The 22,717-nt window shown below is 38.9% G+C and overlaps 1 protein-coding gene across 4 annotated transcripts in view; it reads left to right on the top strand.

The window, feature by feature from the left end:
• PHKB (phosphorylase kinase regulatory subunit beta) overlaps window positions 1–22,717 on the top strand; it is an 82,365-nt gene that overhangs the window by 14,081 nt on the left and 45,567 nt on the right. For all 4 annotated transcript variants that reach the window (XM_057402190.1, XM_057402191.1, XM_057402192.1 and 1 more), the window contains 6 exons: window positions 462–569; window positions 2,542–2,622; window positions 7,216–7,331; window positions 14,795–14,858; window positions 19,836–19,931; window positions 21,923–22,120. In XM_057402190.1, the coding sequence (XP_057258173.1) occupies window positions 462–569; window positions 2,542–2,622; window positions 7,216–7,331; window positions 14,795–14,858; window positions 19,836–19,931; window positions 21,923–22,120 (663 nt within the window). The remainder of the gene's footprint in view (window positions 1–461; window positions 570–2,541; window positions 2,623–7,215; window positions 7,332–14,794; window positions 14,859–19,835; window positions 19,932–21,922; window positions 22,121–22,717) is intronic.

Raw genomic sequence — 22,717 nt, 5'->3', positions numbered from 1 at the left:
GATAAGGACAGGGCAGGAAGGTGAGAAGGGGAGGTGCCCCGTATGTGAGAAAGTAGTTGGAATTCATGGCCCTCTGCTAGGGAAAGATGGTGAGCCAGCTGAGAGGTCATGGGTCAGAATTCTATGTGTGCATTTCAGACCTGTGAATTCAAAGTAGGAGTGATATGCTTTCTACTGAGATTTCAGCACCAGCAAAATGAGGTGGTGTTTGTCCAGAAGAAAGTGACTAAGCATCTGTGCCTGTCTATTACAGGTTAGATAGATGTGTTGAATATTTATATTCTTTATGTACACTTTAAGTATATACTCTGGTAAGTTTCAGTAACTGTTTTTTATAAATTTTATATAGTGGTCATAGCAATAAATTTTCAAATACTTTAGTTACATAATGAATTTGTGGTTGCCAAATGTACTGAAATTATTGACTCTGATTTATGTTTTGCCTTTAAATTCGCCTTTAGGTTCAGCAATTTAAGCAAGACCCCAAACCATCTGGATGTCTTCATTCTGTTTTCAGTGCACACACAGGAGACGAGGTCTTCTCCCATGAGGAGTACGGCCATCTTCAGGTAAAATATGCATGTGAGTGTAAGTGAAAGTTTGGATGATTTTAAATAATGTTACTGTTGACTCCATTCTTTCACAGTGCAGCTGTCTGTTTAGATTTGTGTTAAATGTCTTGTAGTTGATAAAACTGAAAATCCTTCTGCATCTTTCGGTGAAAAAGACTTTGAAATACAACTCAGTGGTATGTTTCAGTCAGAAGGTACTGAAACAGCTGTGGGATTTGTGAAGGTAGATGTTGGTTATGAAGGTGCTATTTTTGAAGAGCAACAGATGACTGTCAATAAAGAATCCTGGCACAAAAATGTTAAAAAAGTAAAGCAAAAGATTTAGTGTAATCTTCCATTGAATATTATAACTTTTTATTAACATTTTTTTATGTGTTTTATTTTTTCTGTAAGTCTGAGCAATTTTTATTCATATTCATATTATTCATATTCATTAATATACGGTTAACAGCTTTGTCTGGTTACAAATTGTTGTTCACTGTTTTGTGTAGTGTTTCCTAGTCAGATTCACTGCATAATTGATTGTCTTACTGGCTTTCAATTTCCAGAGTGTTGGTTTGCTCCTTTTTTCTCCTTCTCTTTACCTTCAGACCCTTTTTTGCATTTGTGACCTTGTTATTTTGCATTCCATAACTCTGCATACTCCTTTTAGTTCAGAAATTGCTAGTGAAATTATTCAGAAGTGACAGTAGGTTGATAATTATTTGATTTTATAGTGACATCGCTTAAATAGTTTGTACAGTAAATGTACTGACAAAAACAATTTGTGGGGTTATCCTAAGTTAACATTTTGAACTTTTATGTGAAGCTTCCGGAAAATACACATTTTCTGTCTGAAGGAGGAGACAATAATGTTGAGACCTGGGGAGTACTGAGTCTCTTGTGTTTTGTGAGTTCAAAGTCTCTTGTGTTTTGTGGCAGCTCAACCCTTCCCATAAACGTGGATGCACATTCCCTTCTGTCATCAGCAAATCTCAAAAAATAGAGCCATTTCAGCTTGGTGGAGACAACAGCAAACAGAGTAACTGAGGCAGTTCAGTTGGGAAGAATGAAATACATTACACATTTGGCCTGCTGTTATTGCTGTACTTGGTGCTTTTCAAATTGTATGAAGAAATTGGAGTCAGTGGTCTTTAAATCTTTTGGAATTTTTAGAATTTGGATTTTGTTCTTAATCTGCTGTGTTTCAGATGAGAATTCAATTTTTTGTTCTAGATGTTTTCTCTGGATTTCATATGCTGAGATTGTGGTTTTACAGCTCATTGATGCAACTTGTTATAAACTTACTTTTCCTACTGGAAAAATTCTCAGTTATACTAGAATTCTGTGTGACAAAAGCAGTTTTCTTTGATTAATAAATCAATATTATGGTGCTCATCTGTACAGCTGCTAAAAGTGATTACTGTTAATTAATGCTGTATACAGCTACAAAAGAAAACAGTTTTCACAAATATAACCGTATTTGAATGTTGTAATTATACTTCTGTCAATTGATAATGCTAAAATTCCAGTTATGAATAAGTTACTTGCTTTTTAGGAATCACAGAATCATGGAATGGTTAGGGTTGGACCAAATATGCTGTGTACTATTCAATATGCTACTTGCCTTCTTGATGCTCTACTTGTTAATAAATTGTGAAACAGCTTGTGACTGAAGTGATTGCCTGTGAGTCAAAGCAGCATGCCTAAGCGCAAACATTTTAATATCATAATTTCAAATAATTTAAAAAACTATACTGCAGCAGCAGTTTTATAAGACAGTGCCTGTTTGAGGGATTTCTTCCTGTTGATTGTTCCCACATCATTACATCTATGATACTGGTAGACTGGGATAATATTTTTGAAGAACCAAAACTGTGTTATAGTGGGACCATTTCTGTTTGTAAGTCGTACCACATTTACCTTGCTTATGTGACTCCAATAAGCATAAAGCCAATTACAGTTTCTTTTCTGTCTTTAATTACTTCAGATAAATGCTGTGTCATTGTTTCTTCTCTATTTGGTTGAGATGATCTCTTCGGGGCTACAGGTCATCTACAACACAGATGAGGTATGAATAAATTTCTGATGCTAAAATGCATGCTCTATTAAGTTGGGGTTTTTTTGTTTGTTTTTTTTTCTTGATTTTAACTGTAAAATAATTGTTCTGGACATACACTGCAGATACTCTCCCCTTTTTAATGGAATTCAGAGCAGATGAAAGGAGCGAATGGATAGTGAAATAAATTAATAACTAATAAAGTGTTAGATATGGGAAGAGTGAATGCAAAATGACATTGGAAACTTTTATAGTTCCCTGCTATGCCTGCAAGGTACAAGGTGAAGATTTAAAAGATCTGTTAGGATGGTTAAGTTCTACTTCTGTTTTTTTCATGTTTCTTCTTATTTCAGCCTGTCAGTCAGTGCATTCTGTCCAGTGGAATTTCAATATAACGAATAATAGAATTAATTTTCTGGAAGGCTGAAGCAATTTCTTCAAATACATATGAATCTTTGGGTGTGTTAAGAAGTTTTCTTGTATCTTTAATTTAAAATAATACAATTTTATATCTTGGTAAGAGATGTTTGTAAGATTGTTAATTGTCCTGTAAATAAGATGATAATAGCCTTGGCTCAAGGACAAGTCATGTCAGGACAGTCTGAGGTCCTGCTCTAAAATGAGGTATTGCTTTGAGGCAGGAACAGAAAGTGCAGAATTTTTGTTGTCTGTTTCCCTTCCCCTTCCGCTTCCCCTTCTACTTCTGCTGCCACTTCCCCTCTTCCTCTGTCCCCACCGTTTTCTTAATCTGAAGTTGTTTGAGTTTACTCTGGTCTGTTTAGTCATCACTGCTGTATTGCCTTAAAAAGCTTAAATGCACTTAAAGTACTAACGTATTTAAGAACTGAGATTTTTCCAGTAGTAGTGTATTTGCATTATATTTTCTAACATATACATTTTCATTAATGTTTTTTCTTTAGATAATGTCCTGGGTTTAGCTGTAACAGTTGCTTTCCTCCTTCTTAGTAGCTCATGCAGTGCTGTGTTTTTGACTTCAGTCTGAGAACAGTGCTGTTAACACACTGATGTTTTGATTTGTTGCTAAGTAATGTTTACCCTGATAAAAGAAATTTTCAGTCTCATGCTCAGCCAGTGAGGAGGGGCACAAGAAGCTGAGAGGAAGCAGAGACAGGACACCTGACCCAAAGCAGCCAAAGGGGTATTCCATACCACGGCACATCATGCCAACTATATAAACTGGGGGAGTTACCTGAGAGGCCCGCGTCACTGCTGGGGTCGGGCTGGGTATTGATTGGCAGGTGATGAGCAATTGTATTGTGCATCACTTGTGTTTATTGTTTCCTTCTCCTTTTCCCCTTTTAGTTTCATGTTCTCTCCCCTTGTTATTTCCCTTACCATTATTATTGGTGGTGGTAGTGGTTTTGTATGGTACCTTAGTTACTGGACTGTTGTTATCTCAACCTGTGAGATTTACGTTCTTCCAATTCTCCCCATCTCTCCAGAAGCAGAGGTGAAGAAGGGAAGGAGTGAGCTAGCGGCCACATGGTTCTGAGTTACTGGCTGGTCTTAAACCACAACAGATAAGGAGAAAACTAAGTGATGTAACTTGTCTCCTTTCTCGCTTAGTTAGATTATATGATAGGTCTATATTATTTTCTTTGAATTACCTTTATGCCTGTGAGGAGGCAAATGTATATGACGATGTTTTTACTTAGCTTGACTTTTAATTTATATTATCCTTCAGATGTTTGCATGTCATAACAGAATCTGCAGAAAAAGTACATGTGCATGACCCTCCAGTCAGTGGATATTCTCTCCTTCAATGTCAGGATGTAGCTTTCATTGCAACTTCGGCCTAGAAATCTGTGGATTATGAAGGTTTACACTAAGATTATTTTACCCCAGACCTGTATATTCTGATAGTCTCTGTATAGCTTCAACAGTTGCATATATTCTCAGATCTCATTAGCACCACATAATTATGGTATTTCCAAGTTTTCCTGTGAGTCTAGATAATATGCGAGATTGTGGCATTGGCAGCCCCATGGCTGTGCCAACCTGCTACCCAAGTGTCAGGTTGGATGTGTTTAGTGTCTTTCCTTTTGTAGAGAGGGTTTTGAACCAGGACTAGTGAAGTGGAACATACTGGCAAGTGGTTGATATTTGGCAGGCTGTCTGCATGGATATGTTTGCACACAGAACTCTTGGTTCCAAATGATACGCGCATTGTATACCAGGTTCTTTGATGTCAGGCATGGCAGCTGTGAGTGTGTTAGCAACTAGTTGCATGAGTTTGCAGTTGGAAATTGAATTTAATCTCATCTTTGCAGCCATAACAATGAGAATAGTATTTGATTGTGCAAATGAATGAATTTGAGAGCAGTTAGCTCTGCATAAAACAGTGGCACTAGTATTTGCAGTCATTCATGTTGCCTGTGTATTCTTTATTACACTCTGCTCTCCACATGCTTGGTTTCTGGATAAATTAGCTTAACACACAGAATCCATAATTTCTGTAAGTGCTTTATCATTGACTTGGTTATAGTATTTACATGCCAGTGGTATGAATAGTTGCCTTCTGCAGATTTTGGTTTGCAACCAGTTATCTGATGCATTTTTTTTTTTCCTGTAAATCTGCTGTTTGGAAGCCTCCTAAAATATCTGTAATTGGCCATTTTTTTTTTTTTTCTTGTGTTCTGAACATTATCACTGGTAGAAAGTCATTGGTAAGATTATGTATTTCTGTGCAGTGGTCCTTGCTTCTTCATTTAGCTGATATATTTGAATTTCAGTTATTGATAGGTATAGGAGAAGCCCCACTCTTAATCACTGTGTATTCTAGCTTCATTCAGACAGAGTTCATTTCAACGCAACCAAGTGCTGAATTACAGGGATGAATACTAGTGGGCATCTTTAAAGAGTGGGGCTTTTTCCTTGAAAATGCTAGCTGTGAAAAGATTTAGTGTACAGAATATTGCACATGAGCACCGCACAGTGAAATTTTAGCAGAGACATGTAATAAATACAGACAAAAGTAAGAACAGAATTACATGTACCACTGATGGATTGCTATTAGCATAAAGTGTGTCTGAAATAGTAATTTTTTAAGATATACAGAAAAATTGAGCAAAAAGGACAAAACAGGTAGGTGTACAGGTAAATTAAGATTAAAACAAATAACTTCTAGTAAAAATTTGATTGTTATCTCATAGCTCATTAAAAAAATTAAGTATCACTTGCCTGTACTAAAGTGGTTTGTCCTCTGTAGATCATAGAATCATAAAATGGTTTGGGTTGAAAAGGACCTTAAGATCATCCAGTTCCACCCCTCTGCCATGGGCAGGGGTGCCTTACACTAGACCATGTCACCCAAGGCCCTGTCCAGCCTGGCCTTGAACACGGCCAGCAATGGAGCATTTACGACGTCTTTGGGCAGCCTGTGCCAGTGCCTCACCACCCTCACAGTAAAGAACTTCTTCCTAATATATAACCTGAACTTCCCCCTATTAAGTTTAAGCCCATTACCCCTTGTCCTATCACTACAGTCCCTGATGAAGTCCTTCTCCAGCATCCTTGTAGCCCCCCTTCAAATATTGGAAGGCTGCTGTGAGGTCTCCATGCAGATTTTCTTTAGGCTGAACAGCTCCAACTTTTTAGCCTGTCTTCGTATGGGAGGTGCTCTGTGCCCCCTTATCATCCTTATGGTCTTCTGGATGATCTCCAACAGCTCCCTGTTCTTCTTATGTTGAGGGTACCAGAACTGCGCATAGTACTCCAGGTGGGGTCTCACGAGAGCAATATGACTGTGTTTATAGCCATTACAGTATTCTCTTTTCCCACAGAAGTGTGGATGAACCAGTGTAAGTGTTGTGTTTGTGGTTAAATTTCCTGTAAGTTCTGTGTAAAAATTAATCATCAATTTAACTTTTCTACAATGAAGCAACTCCAAATGTCTCTTTCAGCAGTGTAAATGAATAAAAAATACCTGCTTAAGTCCCTAGCTGTAGTTAAATACACCTTAAATTCTTTAAAATATTCTCTAATGTTTTAGTATTCAGTTGAAACATGTTGATCCAAGATATTTTAATTATAAATTGATTCAGAGTTTTTTTTTATAAAGGATTATGTTTTAATTTGCATAAGTATGTCTTATCTTGAGCTAATATAATAAAAGTTTGGCAGATCATTTCTCTTAGAATGAATTACAAAATAGCACCAAGATTTCTGTGTCCTACTCTTGTAGGATGCAGGGTTTTTTTGCCATCTGTTTTTTTTTTTTTTTACGGCCGATCTTTTTCAATAGATCAAAATACCATTTTCTTGGAGCTGTTCAAATGTATGTGTCGAATATGAAATAATTTTTATCCCAGGCTTTGTAGGAACTCTTGCATAAATCTCAGCAGCTGATTTGAACAGCTCTTAGTATTTAGTGATTAAAACTTGGTTTTAAAGGAATATCTGAAATGGGGAACATCATTCTTCAGGGGGAAAACTGGAAGGCACGTTATGATGGTGGAGGGAAAACAACTTTGTCTTGTCGGAGAAAAAAAAAAAAGGCCAAAACTGAATAAAACCCCTGAATAGAAGAAATTATATTTTCAGTTTCCTTTAGTCACTTTTGCTTGCTTCCTTTCTTTTCCATAGGTTTCCTTCATTCAGAATCTTGTCTTTTGTGTGGAAAGAGCCTATCGTGTGCCAGATTTTGGTGTTTGGGAAAGAGGAAGTAAATACAACAATGGCAGTCCAGAGCTGCATTCAAGGTATGTGAGCAAATATAGTTCTTTCAGTCAAAGCAAGTAAATGTGACTTGAACAAAAAGAATTCGTGGGGTGAGTTAAAAATAGTTACTCATTAAAATACTGCTTGAGATAAATTAAAGTTTTCTAAAGACTAAGAAGTGTATTTTGGGAACCTGTGAAGCATAATTTCATCATCCTATGCATGCTGAAATAACTACATAGATGCTTTCCTATTTGAATATTCAAATCCCAGTAATTATGTGCAGCTGCATGCGTATTATTGTGAAAATTGTATTCAGAACAGTTCAGAGTCTTGAGGCATGTGCAGTAGATTGTATACACAAAAATATTTAGAAATATCTTGGTTTAAGTGTTGAATTATGAGTCTAAATTTTCTCATCTCCACCGTGCTGGGAGAAATATGCTGAACACTGGAGGATAGCCTTTTCCACAAGTTCTATTCCAGGTTCTTTAGATGCTACAAGTAATTGGGTGTTCTGTCTCCTGTCCTGTGAGACATTTAGGAATGTTCTTAACATTTTAACATTAGAGTGGTCCAGTTCAGTAGAATTGCTCCCACATATTCTATCTTGAAGGATCAAATATGTAATCTGACAACTTATTACTGTTGTTTTCTTCACACTTTGACTTCTGAGTTTTCATTATTCATAAAATGGCTATAGATTGCATATTTTAGGGTTTTTTAAGTAGTATTGGTCATCATAATATCACTTGGCTTGCAAATAGTACACATGTATTTCTTACAATAGTTAGGGTTGGAAAGGACCTTAGGATCATCTAGTTCCAGCCTCCCTGCCATGGGCAGGGACACCTGACACTAAACCATGTTGCCCAAGGCTCTGTCCAAACTCATAGTTAGCACAGAGGTCAGACTGACTGGTCTGTAGTTCCCTGGTCATTCGTTTTCCCCTCCTTGAAAATGGCGCTTATATTTTGCTTTTGCCAGTCCCCGGGAACTTCACCGGAGTGCCATGATTTTTCAAATATGATGGACAGTCGCCTAGCAGCTTCATTTGCCAGCTCCTTTTGGAGCTGTGGATGGATTTCATCAGGTCCCATGAACTTGTGCATGTTCAGGTTCTTAAGATGATCTTGAATCAGATCTTTTCCTGCAGTGGGCCTAAGGTCTTCATTCTCACAGTCGTCTGCATCTCCCTTCAAAGACTTGGTTCGTGTGGTCAGAGCAATTGCCAGTGAGGACTGAGGCAAAAAAGTCATTAAGAATCTCAGCCTTCTCCAAATCCAGGGGAGCCAGTTCTCCTGATGGCTTCCCGAGAGCGACCCGTTGTTCCTAGTCTGTCTTTTATTCACTACATACCTATAGAATCCCTTCCTGTTACCTTTCACAACCCTAGCCAAGTTTAATTCTAACTGGGCCTTAGCTTTCCTAACCTGGTCCCTAGCTTCCCGGACAACATCCCTGTATTCTTCCCAGGCCTCCTGTCCTTGCTTCCACCTTTTATAAACCTTTTTTTTCCCTTGAAGTTTCCTCAGCAGCTCCTTATCCATCCAAGGAGGTCTCCTGGCCCTCCTGCTGCGCTTCCTTCTAGTCAGGACAAAACACTCCTAAGCTTGTAGCAGGTGATCCATGAATATTAACCAACACTGTTGGGCACCCCTGCCCTCTAGGGCTATATCCTGTGGAAACTTACTAAGCAGGTTCCTGAAGAGGAAGAATTCTGCTCTCCTGAAGTCCATGGCAGTGAACTTGCTGCATGCTGATCTCACTGTCCTGAGGATCTCGAATTCGACCATCTCGTGATTGCTGCATACTAGTCTGCCCTGGAGTGTCACATTTTCAAGGAGCCCTCCCCTGCTGGTGAGCACAAGGTCAAGCATGGCACCTCTCCTTGTCGGCTCCCCTGTTGCTTGCAGAAGGAAGTTGTCTTCCACACAATCGAGGAACCTCTTGGATTGCTTGTGCTGGGCTGTACCGTCGCTCCAACAGATGTTGGATAGCAACACCCCCTCTCCGTCTGCCGGGCCTGTCTTTTCTAAAGGGCCTGTAACCTTCCATTCCAAGTCATAGGAGCCCATCCCACCATGTTTCTGTGGTAGTTATTATATCCCCATAGACGTGCACATATCTCTAATTCCTCTTGCTTGTTCCCCATGCTACGGGTGTTTGTATAGAGGCATCTGAGTCAAGGCTCCAAATGAAGCCGGCTCATTGGTTGGAGTGACTGGAATATCTCTACATTGGAGTGACTGGCACATGAGAACCAACAAGGTGCTTGGTGACCCCCAGCATGGCTTCACAAAGGGGAAATCCTGTCTGGCCAATTTGGTGGCCTTCTATGATGGGGCTACAGAACTGATGGATAGGAGCAGAGCAGTTGACATCATCTACCTGTACTTGTGCAAAGTGTTCAACACTGCCCTGCATTGCATCCTTGTTTCAAAATTGGAGAGACGTATATTTGATGGATAGACCCCTCAGTGTATAAAGAACTGGCTGGATGGCTGCACGCAAAGAGTTGTGGTCAGTGGCTCAGTGTCCAGGGGGAGGCCAGTAACGAGTGGTGTCCCTCAGTGATTGGTGTTGGGACTGGTCTTGTTCAACATCTTTGTCAGTGGCCTCGATAGTGGAATAGAGTGCAGCCTAAGCAAGTTTGCTGATGGCGCTAATTTGTGTGGTTTCGTTGATAAGCTGGAGGGAAAGAATGCTATCCAGAGGGACCTTGACACACTTTTGAGAGGTGGGCCAGTGCCATCCTCATGAGGTTCAGGGAAGCCAAGTGCAAGGTCCTACAGCTGGGTTGGAACAATCCCAGGCACAGCTACAGGTTGGGCAAAGAAGAGATTCAGAGCAGCCCTCTGGAGAAGGACTTGGGGGTGTTGGTTGATGAGAAACTGAACATGAGCCGCCTTCAGTGTGTTCTTGTAGCCCAGAAACCAGCCATGTGCTGGGCTGCGTCAAATGAAGTGTTACCAGCAGGAGGTGATCCTGGCTCTTGACTCTGCTCTCGTGAGACCCCACTTGGAGTACTGTATGCAGTTCTTGTGTCCTCAACATAAGAAAGGCATGGAGCTCTTGGAGCAAGTCCAGAGGAGGCCACGAGGATGATGAGGGGCTGGAACACCTCCCTTATGAAGACAGGTTGAGAAAGTTGAGGATGTTCAATCTGGAGAAGACTGTGTGGAGACCCCATAGCAGCCTTCCAATATCTGTAAGGATGCTGGGGAAGGACTCTTCATCAGGGACTCTAGTGACAGGACAAAGGGTAATAGGCTTAAACTTAAACAGGGGAAGTTCAGGTTAGATATAAGGAGGAATTTCCTTGCTGTGAGGGTGGTGAGGCACTGGCACAAGTTGCCAAGGGAAGTGGTAAATGCTCCATCCCTGGCAATGTTCAAGGCCAGGTTGAACAGACCCTTCAGTGACATGGTCTAGTGTGAGGTGTCCATAGCTGTGACAGGGGGTTGGAAGTAGATGATTTCAAGGTCCTTTCCAACCCTAACTGTTCTATGATTCTGTGAATAATGACTACGAAAAATAGAAATTATTTCAAGGGTGGAATCTGTATTTGTCTTCAGTGTTTTTTTCAAGCAGTATCCTTCTATTTTGTAGATAGAGTGAGTAGTTTTACATGATCTGAATACCAGCGGTTGTTGCTAATGAATGACTTCTCTAGTTCTTCAGTGTCCTGGGCTCAGCAGTAGCTTCTTCTTGGTTGCTGGTGCAGTGCTGTGGTTTTGACTTTCAGCCTGGGAACAATGCTGGTAACACCAATGGTTTTAGTTGTTGCTAAGTAATGTTTACTCTGACCAAGGACTTTCTGAGCCTCATGTTCTGCCCAGGAGGGGATTCTCCTCCCCATCCCTCCGGGAGTGGGTGGGAGGAAGACGGGGGAGTGAGCAAGCGACTGCGTGGTTCTGGGTTGCTGGCTGGGCTTAAACCATGACATTCAGTAACTTTTTTCCTACTCTGTAAATATCATTGTTGGTATTAGAAGTGTTGTTTCAAAGGAAAAAGAAGCATATGAGGTTTTAACATGAGGTACATATTTCAGTGTGTGGGATTTCTCCCATTTTCATTTTCTGTGTATGCAGTTTGATATTAATACTTTATGTGAAGTTCTTTACTGATTCATCACACCAATTTGTTTGATCGGTTGCTAGGTGATAATTAAAAGAGGGCAGTTGTTAGTACAGTTACATTTTTGTTGAAGTATTTGACCCAAAGCCAGATAAATAATGATATTCACAACACTTTTTACTTCAGTGTATTCCTTCATCACATTCTCCAGTACCAAAATGTTTCATCAGCAGAAGGTGCCAAACTCAGGGATTTCACCACTGCTTGACGGCAGCTGCTCAGAGCAGAACTTAGTAAACCTAATCATCTTTCTTTTATTGAATCACTTAGAATTAAATCCCATGAGTACTATTTCTGGCAAGGTTTCAGAAAGAAAGATGGAGGCTTATAAACCTGTGGTAATAGCTAAAAAAGAATTCTAGAGTCTGAAATCGGTGTCTACAGTACTTGTAATATTAAAACCAAGCCATGTATTTAAACAGTATTTAAAGTAAACAAATGCTGTAACTGCACTGATTTTACTTTTTTTTCCTTTATCTTCAATAATTTCTGTGTAAATTATAATTGGATACCATCAATTGTGGATTGGCTAGTAAACATTTGAGTATTGATATTTTACATTGGTAAAAAATAGTTCAGATCAGTTTATTTCCAGTAAGGTAAAAAGTTTGCTCTGATACCTAGGTGCTGCATGGAGTAAAGAAGAATAAAGGTAAAAGCACAGTTCCTGTTTGCAGTTTCCTGACAATTTGGTTGCTTTATTTTTTTATGACAAATAGTGAAGTTGTTTGTCCGTGCTGTCACAACTCCTCTTACACAGAAGTTGGGGATTAGAGAATATTTTCTGAATATTTTTTCTAGCACGGTGTTACTTCATTATTTATCTTTATAAACAAAATATCTAGGGCTGTCTTGTCCAGAATGTACATTTTTGTAACTGTTGTTAATTTTGTTATTTCCCTATGAGTGGATTGTAGCCCTCAGACTCTTAAGAATGCTTAAATTTTATAATCACGACTATCTCCTTGTCAACATTGTTCTCTTGCTATCTGGTCACACAGATCCTCTGACAAACTTTTCCCCCCGCCACATTCATTATTTGGCAGTACAGCATAATTTTTATTCCAGAGATGGCAAGAAAAGGAAAGTGTGGTTGGCCAAGTGGATAATCAGTTTTAGAGAAAGAAGAATATAAACTTTTAAATCCTTTTTTTCTCTCGTCTTCCTCCAGGGAGGCTTTTTTTAAGCATATTTCATGGAATTACTATGTTAATAAATAAACTATTAAATGATATATTCCTTTTTTCCCCAGACTCTTTCCAGGTCTTTAAAATTCAGACTTTTCAAGCATGTATACATAGCAGTGCAGATGTTTGAGAATTCTTTGTGTGTGTGTGTGTGTTTAGGTTTGGTTTGTTTTATTTTTTTTTCCAAATTTGGGTATTGTGCCCAGTTGGAAAAAACAAGGTAGCTGCATCTGAATGGTTGTTACCTGAGGACAGCATGAACAACTTTCTCTCCTGTATAGGAAAAGGCTTTATGGAAAGATAAACCTTTCAGTTCTTTCCATTCATTTTTACCTTGCTAAGGTGAAAGGCTTTCTTCCTGCAGTGTTGATCTGTGCTCTTAACTCTGAATCTTTTGTCATGTCAGCCTGATTAATTCTTTTTTTTTCTTTTTTTTCCCTTTTGATATATGTCTTTGGATTTGTTGAGTTTTACAGATAACAAGGTAGACATTATACTTTTCTGTTACTATGCTGTCTTCTTTTTCTATTATCTCATTGTCATTTTTGACTAAAAATATTTCAAATTAATTGCACACTACTTAGAAAGCAGAGCTGCTATCTCAAGAAATGGGCAGTTAGGGAGAAAGATGAAAGTTGATTCTGAAGGAGAAGCTTCAAAACTGGGACAGACATTTAGGTGTCAGTGAAGTCAATAAATCACTGCATTTGTTTATGTAGAAACAAAGCAGAGACAGATAAAGATGCCTTATCAGAGGCACTATAGTGAAGTGGAGACAAAGGCATATTTTAAATTTTTAGTTTTATGACTAAAATTGGGAGAATTACACTAGGCTATAGTGGGCTTTTTATGTTAGTTTGTTTGGATTTTTTACTGGATGCTCTGAGTCTTTTTTACCAGGTCACCTAAGAAAGGTTAAAAGGTGTTCGTTTAATTTATTAGACTTTTGTGATATTTCTACTTCCTATACTTTTATGTCACCAGTTAGTAAGCAGTGCAAAATCCTTTCCCTACTTGGAATGCTTGCGTTCAATGTAAGAACTGTCAGAAATCTGGTAGCGTTGTGTATTACATTTTTAAACTACTGGCTCATTCAGTATTTTCCTTTTTGATGCCCTGTGACTGTAACATCCATGATTTTTGAATTGATGTGCAGAAATTGAGTCTCTTATGTGAGTATGTTAATGGTTTTGCTCCTTATTGCAGTTGAATGGACACAAGAGAAGTTGGCCTAACTATAATTAGGTATTTTTTAAAATGATATTTCAAAATTTTGCTGTCATACTTCATATTTCTTATAAACCTGTCAAATGCATGTAGGTATCTATTAGCTTATCTTGAGTTTTTCTTTAAAAACAAAAACAAGACCCCCAAAACCAAAATCAACCAAAGTGTATGTGTGCATTGAGGAGGACTAGGGTTTTTTTTAATGCAAGGAAAGTACGATACTACCTTTTCTAATAAAAAGGCCTCATAAAGGTCTTATTGTGTATATTTTTATATGTACTATGTAGTTTTAATAATCTAATAAATTTTAGTATATATTTTGATTTTAAAATTATTATTAGCGGTTTTAGTACTTAATGTCTTTGAGCATGAACTTGCTAACTTGAAGGGTCTTGTTTTCTTTGCGGTGCATACTAGTCATGAAGTAAGTCAAACAGAAGATGTTTCGCTGTATGGTTGACATCAGAAAGTCCTCCTTTTCTGAATCCAGATTGATCTTCTATTATATTGAAAGTTAGTCAGAAATCAGTCCTTTAAACTTTAATGCTAGAGAGTTAGGTTGAAAAATCGTGCTGAAATAATTTTTCTGTTAATACACTATTAACAAGGCCTTGAAATATATAATGCCAGATGACTAGTAGCAAGGTGGTGGTGAGCTGAAGTGTTTTTTCCAGGTAGTCTCTGACATTTGAGGACAAATGCTGAAAACTGTTTAAAGCAAACAAACAGACCTCCCCCCGCAACCAAAACACAAAGAAAACACCCTAAAACAACCCACTACCAGGCCACCCCAAGTTTGCTGCATCATCACTTCATTAACATAAAGGTTAAGTATGAAATTCAAATCAAGAAAAGATCATAGCTCTGGAAGTTGTCAAATGCTTTGGATTTTTTTGTCTGTGCTTGTGTTATGATGCCTCTGTTTTTTTGTTGTCTTTTTGTTTTCTCAGTTCTGTGGGGCTGGCAAAAGCAGCTTTAGAAGCAATTAATGGTTTCAATCTCTTTGGAAATCAGGTAATACAAATGTTCGTTTTCTCTCATTAAAGAGGTGAGGTTGGAAATTGATTGCTCCTGTTTCAGGTACAGAATTCATTGGTGGCCTTAAGGATCAAGAACTACTTACATTTATTTATTTAAAATATTCTAAAATTATCACAGCTTATTCTGAAAACAACTTGGTTGGTCATAATACAGTATGCCTCTACCTACAGCCATTACCTTACTTCTATCTTCTTCCTTCATGTGTCTTTTGATCCATACTTTAAAGAAGGTACTTGTACGTAATTCCACTGTTTTACTGATTTTTAATTTCATTATGTTGCATAGTGATGGAATCTTCATTTTCCCATCAAATGGCTTGGATCAATTAAGAAAACAAGCGTTTTCTTAGCTTTTTATCTCTGACTTGTATTCCCCTTCTATGTGCATCTTTTTTTTTAGCTGTTGTATCTACGGCAGCCTGTAGCTAAAGTAAAAGAATATGCTTCCAAATTAATAGTCCAGAAAATATGCAGATAGAAAAGTCATTGTCAAGCTATTGGTGCTATTAATGAATGGAAATGAAGGGTAGGAGTGCAGCTAAAGAAGAAAATTGGATAGTGTCAGTGTGTGTAGAAATAGTTAGAAAACTTTCTGGTGAGTTTTGTCTGTATGATGTGAGAAGGGAAGATAGGTTAGTGACAATGAGGTGAGCTTAGTACGCTAAGTAAAGTTTTCTGTATGACACTGATTCCTTGGAATCTTGTCCTTTTTTATTTGTAACTGATGGACCTTCATCACATGCTCAAATATCTGTATCATCACAAAGTAAATATTAATTGATGAAACAGGCTTTATCTCTTCTTAGGGCTGAATAGCATTCAAAACTTAGTTTAAAAAAAATGGTATGCATTTACATGAGTAGCATATTTATTTTTTCTTTTTTTAAGTTCGGCGATGTACAGTCCTTTTGACCTTCCATAATTTTATATTGTGAACTTCACAGAATCACAGAATGGTCTGGATTGGAAGGCACCTCAAAGGTCATGTAGTTCCAAACCCTTGAAGTTATATTTGTTTAATTTTTGAATAAAGTTTCCATATATTCTTGATGGCTTTGGGCTGCAATGTTTTTAATGTCTGTGCTCTCCTTTTATCTTGTAAGTCAGATTGCAAATATATCTGTTGCAAATATACTTGTATAAATGCACTGGTTTGCCATAAGGTAAATAGTATAAAGGAGAGAAGTTGTAAATGGTGAGTAAGGGGAATTCTCAGGTGCTGTCTGTGTGAGCTAATGAGCATAAGCTAATGAGTGTAAAGTATAAAAGTGTGACTTTGAGACAGTCCAAATTATGTTCCAAGTTCCTTTCTGTACTGCTTGATTTATTAAAACATTCCTAGTTATTTCTGTTGCCATTTTTCTACTGGTAAAATGGAAGGTATGGATCAAAACAACAATCTAAAATAATTGTAAGCACTGTCAAACAAAAAGTTCTTCCTCACAGTTTATTCACCTAAAACCAACTGTTAAACTAAAACATTTTAGACTTATTCAGATGCCTGTGATGAAAACTGTAAGTTACAATTTGATTTAAATAGTAAGCAGCTGATCTAGAAGTACAGTCTATTAAACAAACTTAACTACTGATGAAAAGCTCAGTAGCACTTACTGTTATTAGAACCTTCTTTGTCTTATGGCATAAAACAGGAGAGCCTCTGTCCTGGGTTCAGCAGTAGCAGTCATGTTTTTTTTTCCTTTCTGTTAGCTGGTGCAGTACTGTGTTTTGACTTCCAGCCTGAGAACAGTGTTGGTGAAGTCGATGTTTTCAGTTGTTGCTAAGTGATGTTTACCCTGACCAAGAACTTTGTGAGGCTCATGCTCTGCCAGGGAGGAGGGGAAGCTGTGAGGAAGCAGGGATGGGGCGCCTGACCCAGGCTAGCCAGGGAGGTATTCCATAACACAGCACGTCATGCCCGGGGTGGGGGTGACTGGGAGTTACCCGGAAGGACACGGGCTTCCGGGTGGAACTCGTTTTCTTGGCCGGTGGTATCGTATTCTCTTCCCTTGTTATTTTCCCTTATTATTGTTGTAGTTGATAGTAGCGGTAGTGATTTGTGTACATTGGTTGCTGGACTGTTCTTGTCTCAACCCATGGGAGTTGCACTTTTTCGATCCTCCTCCCCGTTCCTCCGGGAGTGGGGAAGGGGAGAACCCCGGTGGCGGGGGCACACGGACCTGGATTGTTGTCAGCTCAGCACCACTCACTGGGAGTGAACAAGTTACCTGACTGGGTTTAAACCACGACAGCCTCCTAAACAAGGATTTCTGATTCTGTAGACTTAGGCATTCAGTATTTGTGGATAGGCTTGTGGGGCTTTGGGTTTTGTTTGTGGAGCGTTTTTTTTCATCTATCTATTTGTACTAGAACTGCAGCCTTCCAGTATCTGAAGGGGGCCTATAGGGATGCTGGAGAGGGACTCTTCATTAGAGACTGTAGTGATAGGACAAGGGGTAATGGGTTAAAACTTAAGCAGGGGAGGTTTAGATTGGATATAAGGAGGAAATTCCTGTTAGGGTGGTAAGGCACTGGAATAGGTTGCCCAGGGAGGCTGTGAATGCTCCATGCCTGGCAGTGTTCAAGACCAGGTTGGACGAGGCCTTGGGTGATACGATTTAGCGTAAGGTGTTGTGTTTAGAATCCACTCCTCAGGAAATTTTGATGGCTATTTGCCTCAGTGGAGAAGTATTAAAGTGCTCTTTATGCATACACAGATGCACTCTTTCAAAAAGACTTAGCCATTTGGTCTTGTTTCGATTTACTCTGTATACATCTTAAAAGCTGAAGTTAAGCATTAAGAGATAGGAGCTAGTAAGGATCTTAAATAATGATCAGACATTATGCACACATTATCTATTTTAGAAGAAAACATCTAGGATCTTTACCTTCTTCATAGTCTTGAGCACTAAGAGTTGCTCATGATATTTGACCAATCATGGCAGTCAGGTGAAGTTCCCGACAGCTGGAAAAAAAATATGACTGCCATTTTCCAGAAGGCAAAAACTAGTGACCCAGGGAACTACAGACCAGTCAGTCTCACCTCTGTGCCTGGCAACATCTTGGAGCAGATTCGCCTGGAAAACATGCTAAGGCGCATGAGAAACAACGAGGTGCTTGGTGACAGCCAGCATGGCTTCACGAAGGGGAAATCCTTCCTGACCAATTTGGAGGCCTTCTCTGATGGGGCTATGGAACTGATGGACAGGAGTAGAGCAGTTGATGTCATCTACCTGTACTTGTGTAAAGCATTCAACACTGTCCCACATGACATGCTTGTCTCTAAATTGGAGAGACATCAATTTGGTAGGTGGACCACTCGGTGAATAATAAACTGGCTGGATGGCAGCACGCAAAGAGTTGTAGTCAATGGCTCAGTGTTCTGGTAGAGACCTGTAGCGAGTGGTGTCCCTCAGTGATCGGTGTTGGGACCGGTCTTGTTCAACATCTTTGTCGGTGACATGGACAGTGGGATTGAGCGCACCATTGGCAAGTTTGCCGATAACACCAAGCTGTGTGGTTCAGTTGATACGCTGGAGGGAAGGAATGCCATCCAGTGGGACCTTGACACGCTTGTGAGGTGGACTGATGCCAGCCTTATGAAGTTTAACTATGACAATTGCAAGATCCTACACCTGGGTTGGAGCAATCCCAGGCACAGCTACAGGCTGGGCAAAGAAGAGATTCAGAGCAGCCCTGTGGAGAAGGACTTGTGGGTGTTGGTCGATGAGAAAAGGAACATGAGCAGGCAGTGTGCACTTGCAGCTCAGAAAGCCAACCCTATCCTTGGCTGTATCAAAAGGAGCGTGACCAGCAGGTCAAAGATGGTGATCCTGCCCCTCTCCTCTGCTCTTGTGAGACCTCTCCTGAGTATTGTCTACAGTTCTGGTGTCCTCAACATAAAAAGAACATGGAACTGTTGGAACAAGTGCAGAGGAGGGCCACGAGGATGATCAGGGGACTGGAGCATCTCCCATATGAAGAATGATGGGGAGGGACTCTTCATTAGGGACTGTAGTGATAGGACAAGGGGTAACGGGTTAAAACTTAAAGAGGGTAAGTTTAGATTGGATATAAGGAGGAACTTCTTTCCTGTTGGGGTGGTGAGACACTGGAATGGGTTGCCTAGGGAGGTTGTGAATGCTCCATCCCTGGTGGTGGTCAAGGCCAGGTTGGGCAGAGCCTTGGGTGACATGGTTTAGCATGAGGTGTCCTGCCCATGGCAGGGGGGTTGGAACTAGATGATCTTAATTTCCTTTCCTACCCTAACTATTCTATGATTCTGTAACTTACTGCATTGAGTTTCCAAGAAGTGGCGTACTGATAATATTTTTAAATGTTGTTGATTCTGTTTTAACAGTATTTCAGCTACAGGAATTTTTCTGAGTGTTTCAGGAAGTGTCAAAAGGTAGACAGATGTACTGTAAAACTACAGAATCTTACTGGGAAATGGGTCTTGCTAAGGAGTAGTTGTTGATAACAGGTATTACACTAGCTGTAAAGCAGGAGAGTTTATTTGCTACGGAAGCATTTTTCCAAAGCAGTACCTCAGGTGATTATCCAATTATTTGTGTTCTAATGGACTTGTAAGGAAATATCATCGCTATTTGGACCACTTCCTGCAGTCACAGGCAGGGACAACTGTTTTGGGGTTTTTTTTGTCCTTCATACAATAATTATTTTTCAAGAAATTAATGGAAGAATTCATAGCTTGAATGAATCATATAATTCATAATGAGCAGTAGATAAAGCCATTGGATTCAGGTTTATTTAAATACGTTTACACATTTAATATGTTTTCAATTTGATGTTGTGTTACATTTTCTGATTAAAATTGCCTGTAGCCAGACTACTACATCATAACTTAAATAAAAGCAAAGAACCAATTAGTTTCAACAGTAGATGATAACCTTTCTTCCCTTCCACTTAAATAGATTTGGTGTTCTGTTTACAGGGCTGCTCTTGGTCTGTTATATTTGTGGATTTTGATGCCCATAACCGTAACAGACAGACTCTCTGTTCATTGCTACCCCGCGAATCAAGGTCTCATGTAAGTAATTACTTGAAATTCACCTCAACAGTGTGGAAAAAACAAATGGATACAAACATAATCCTTAGTTCTATGATGGCCATTAAGTTCTGCTTAATAAGGACAGGAGTTTGCTGGAAAGATGTTAAATTTTTGCTTCCTAAATGTCACTGTGATGTAGGTGTTTCTCTGAATTGCAACTAAAATGGCATATTTTATTTTATGAATTTTTAAGTTAAAGTGGTAGCCTGTTGGTAGCTTTCTAAACAAATTTAAAATGAACTGCAGTAACTTAAGTATGGGTTGCAGTCTTGGTGATTGTTTTTCTTTTGGTCTAGTTTCCACTATATAGTCACTGCCTGCTTTTTTTTAATACTTTGTTTTAGCATTAATTCATTCTTTTGTCTGGAAAATATGCCTTTAAGGTTGGCTTATTATAAATTGCTGAATAAAGAAGATTTCTTCTTATTCCAAGCTACTGCTACAAATAAGTATTTCCCCAGTGAGTAAATCTAAGTGCGCAGACTAAAAAATCTTATTTAAGTACTAGCATGAAAGGTAAATTTGTTCTTTGAAAATCAGTAATTTAAAATGAGTGATAATGAAGAATCATAGAGTAGTTTGGGTTGGAAGGCACCTTCAAAGATCATCTGGTCCAACCCCCTCCATTGGCAGGGTCACCTTCAACTAGATCAGGTTGCCCAGAGCCACATTTAGCGTGGCCTTGAATGTCTGCAGGGATAGCACATCTACCACCTCTCTGGGCAACCTGTGCCCGTGTTACACCCTCATTTCTTCCTCACATCCAGCTCAGATCTCCTCTCTTAGTTTAAAACCATCACCCCTCATCACATTATAAGGATGTGTGGTGACTTGTACCCTGCTCTAAGGGGGCATTGACCTGCCTGTCTGGCTCCCCACAACACCCTTGGTCTTTTCCTTTCCTTTCCTGTCTTGTTAGCTACTGATAGTACCATGAGTTGTGATTTTTTTGTTAATTCTGGGGTATAATGACATTTTTATTCACAAAAAAGACTATTAATCTTCAACATCAGTAGTTTACTTGTGTAGAAGAATTATAGCAGAGTTGTGATACTAGATAATTAAAATAAAAGGCACTGTCAACTACTTTTGTAGAGTATAATAGTCTTTTAGAGCTCTTGCTGTCTATTAGTTGCTGAAGACTTGAAATATTTAAAGAGAAGGTGGTTTCATAAATTATTCGTGCTATGAAAGCAATCTTTGTGTCCTTATTTTTCCTTTTATGGGTTCTCATCAATAATATAGTCAAAAATAGGTATTTTAAATGGCTGAATATCTTGGATGTATCAGCAGAAAGGAGTATCAGAACAGTGCATGATATATGAATTAAAATTACTTTTATTTGTATTTCTGTAAGCTTACTTGTACTGGTAATGCACTAGTTAGTAAACTGCGATTTTAATCATGGTAGTTGTACATGGTTCCTGAGAAATGCTGCTCATATCTTTTCTGGAAATCATTCCCGTATCACCTTAATTGTAAATCGGATAGGCTTGTTTGTTACAGCACCTGAAGAACATTCCTGAAAAAGCTTTTCAGAAATGATGGTTTAATCATAGTTACTTCTCAGCATTGCACCTCTATAAAATGTGATTATTCTTGAGCGTGGGATGCCAAAATGTTTTTGTTGCCTCCAGGAATAACCTGGAGGATACTTTGTGTTTCTAAACCCACGAAGTTCAGGAATGTGTTGCCTTATTTGCTACAGATTATCAACTGTAAATTAGGTTAGATTCTGGGTCAGATGAGATCTCCTTTAAATCATATATCCAAATATCGGATTTGTCATTTATCCGTATACATCTTTAGAGTGTTTTGTACTCTATTTTAATGTATTTGCACTGCAGTTTTGATAATGTTCCAAATGTGTATTTCACTAGTAAGTTAAACAGGTTTTGTTTTGTGCATCAAATAATTGTCAGAGATCTAATTAAATTTGTCATATGCTGTTTCTCTCTCTCCTTCTACAGAATACTGATGCAGCTCTTCTGCCCTGTCTTAGTTATCCTGCATTTGCTTTGGATGATGAGATTTTGTTCAGCCAAACACTAGATAAAATTATTAGAAAATTGAAAGGAAAATATGGGTTTAAAAGATTTCTGAGAGACGGGTACGGAACAGCACTGGAGGACAAAACACGACGTTATTATAAACCAGCAGAAATTAAGGTAAAAGAATATGTGGCCTACATAAGGACAGATTTTGATTTTCTCAAATGTTTAGCTGGTATTTAACAAACAAATTATATTTAACAAATATTTAACAAATAAAAAAATATTTAACAAATAAAAAATATTTAACAAATTTAAGTATTTAACAAATATTTAACAAATTGCCTTGGTGAGACCCCATCTGGAATATTGTGTCCAGTTCTGGGCCCCTCAGTTCAAGAAGGACAGGGAGCTGCTGGAGAGAGTCCAGCGCAGGGCAACAAAGATGATTAAGGGAGTGGAGCATCTCCCTTATGAGGAAAGACTGAGGGAGCTGGGTCTCTATAGTTTGGAGAAGAGGAGACTGAGGGGTGACCTTATAAGTGTCTGTAAATACATAAAGGGGGAGTGTCACGAGGATGGAGCCAGGCTCTACTCAGTGGCAAACAATGATAGGACAAGGGGTAATGGGTACAAACTGGAACACAAGAGGTTCCACTTAAACTTGAGAAGAAACTTCTTCTCAGTGAGGGTGACGGAACACTGGAACAGGCTGCCCAGGGAGGTTGTGGAGTCTCCTTCCCTGGAGACATTCAAAACCCACCTGGACACATT

This window comes from Pezoporus wallicus, unplaced genomic scaffold (assembly GCF_028554395.1).
Source record: "Pezoporus wallicus isolate ANWC-B61680 ecotype Strahan unplaced genomic scaffold, APGP_CSIRO_Pwel_v1 contig_2393, whole genome shotgun sequence".
Lineage (NCBI taxonomy): Eukaryota > Metazoa > Chordata > Aves > Psittaciformes > Psittacidae > Pezoporus > Pezoporus wallicus.
This window is presented reverse-complemented; position numbering and strand designations above follow the sequence as displayed.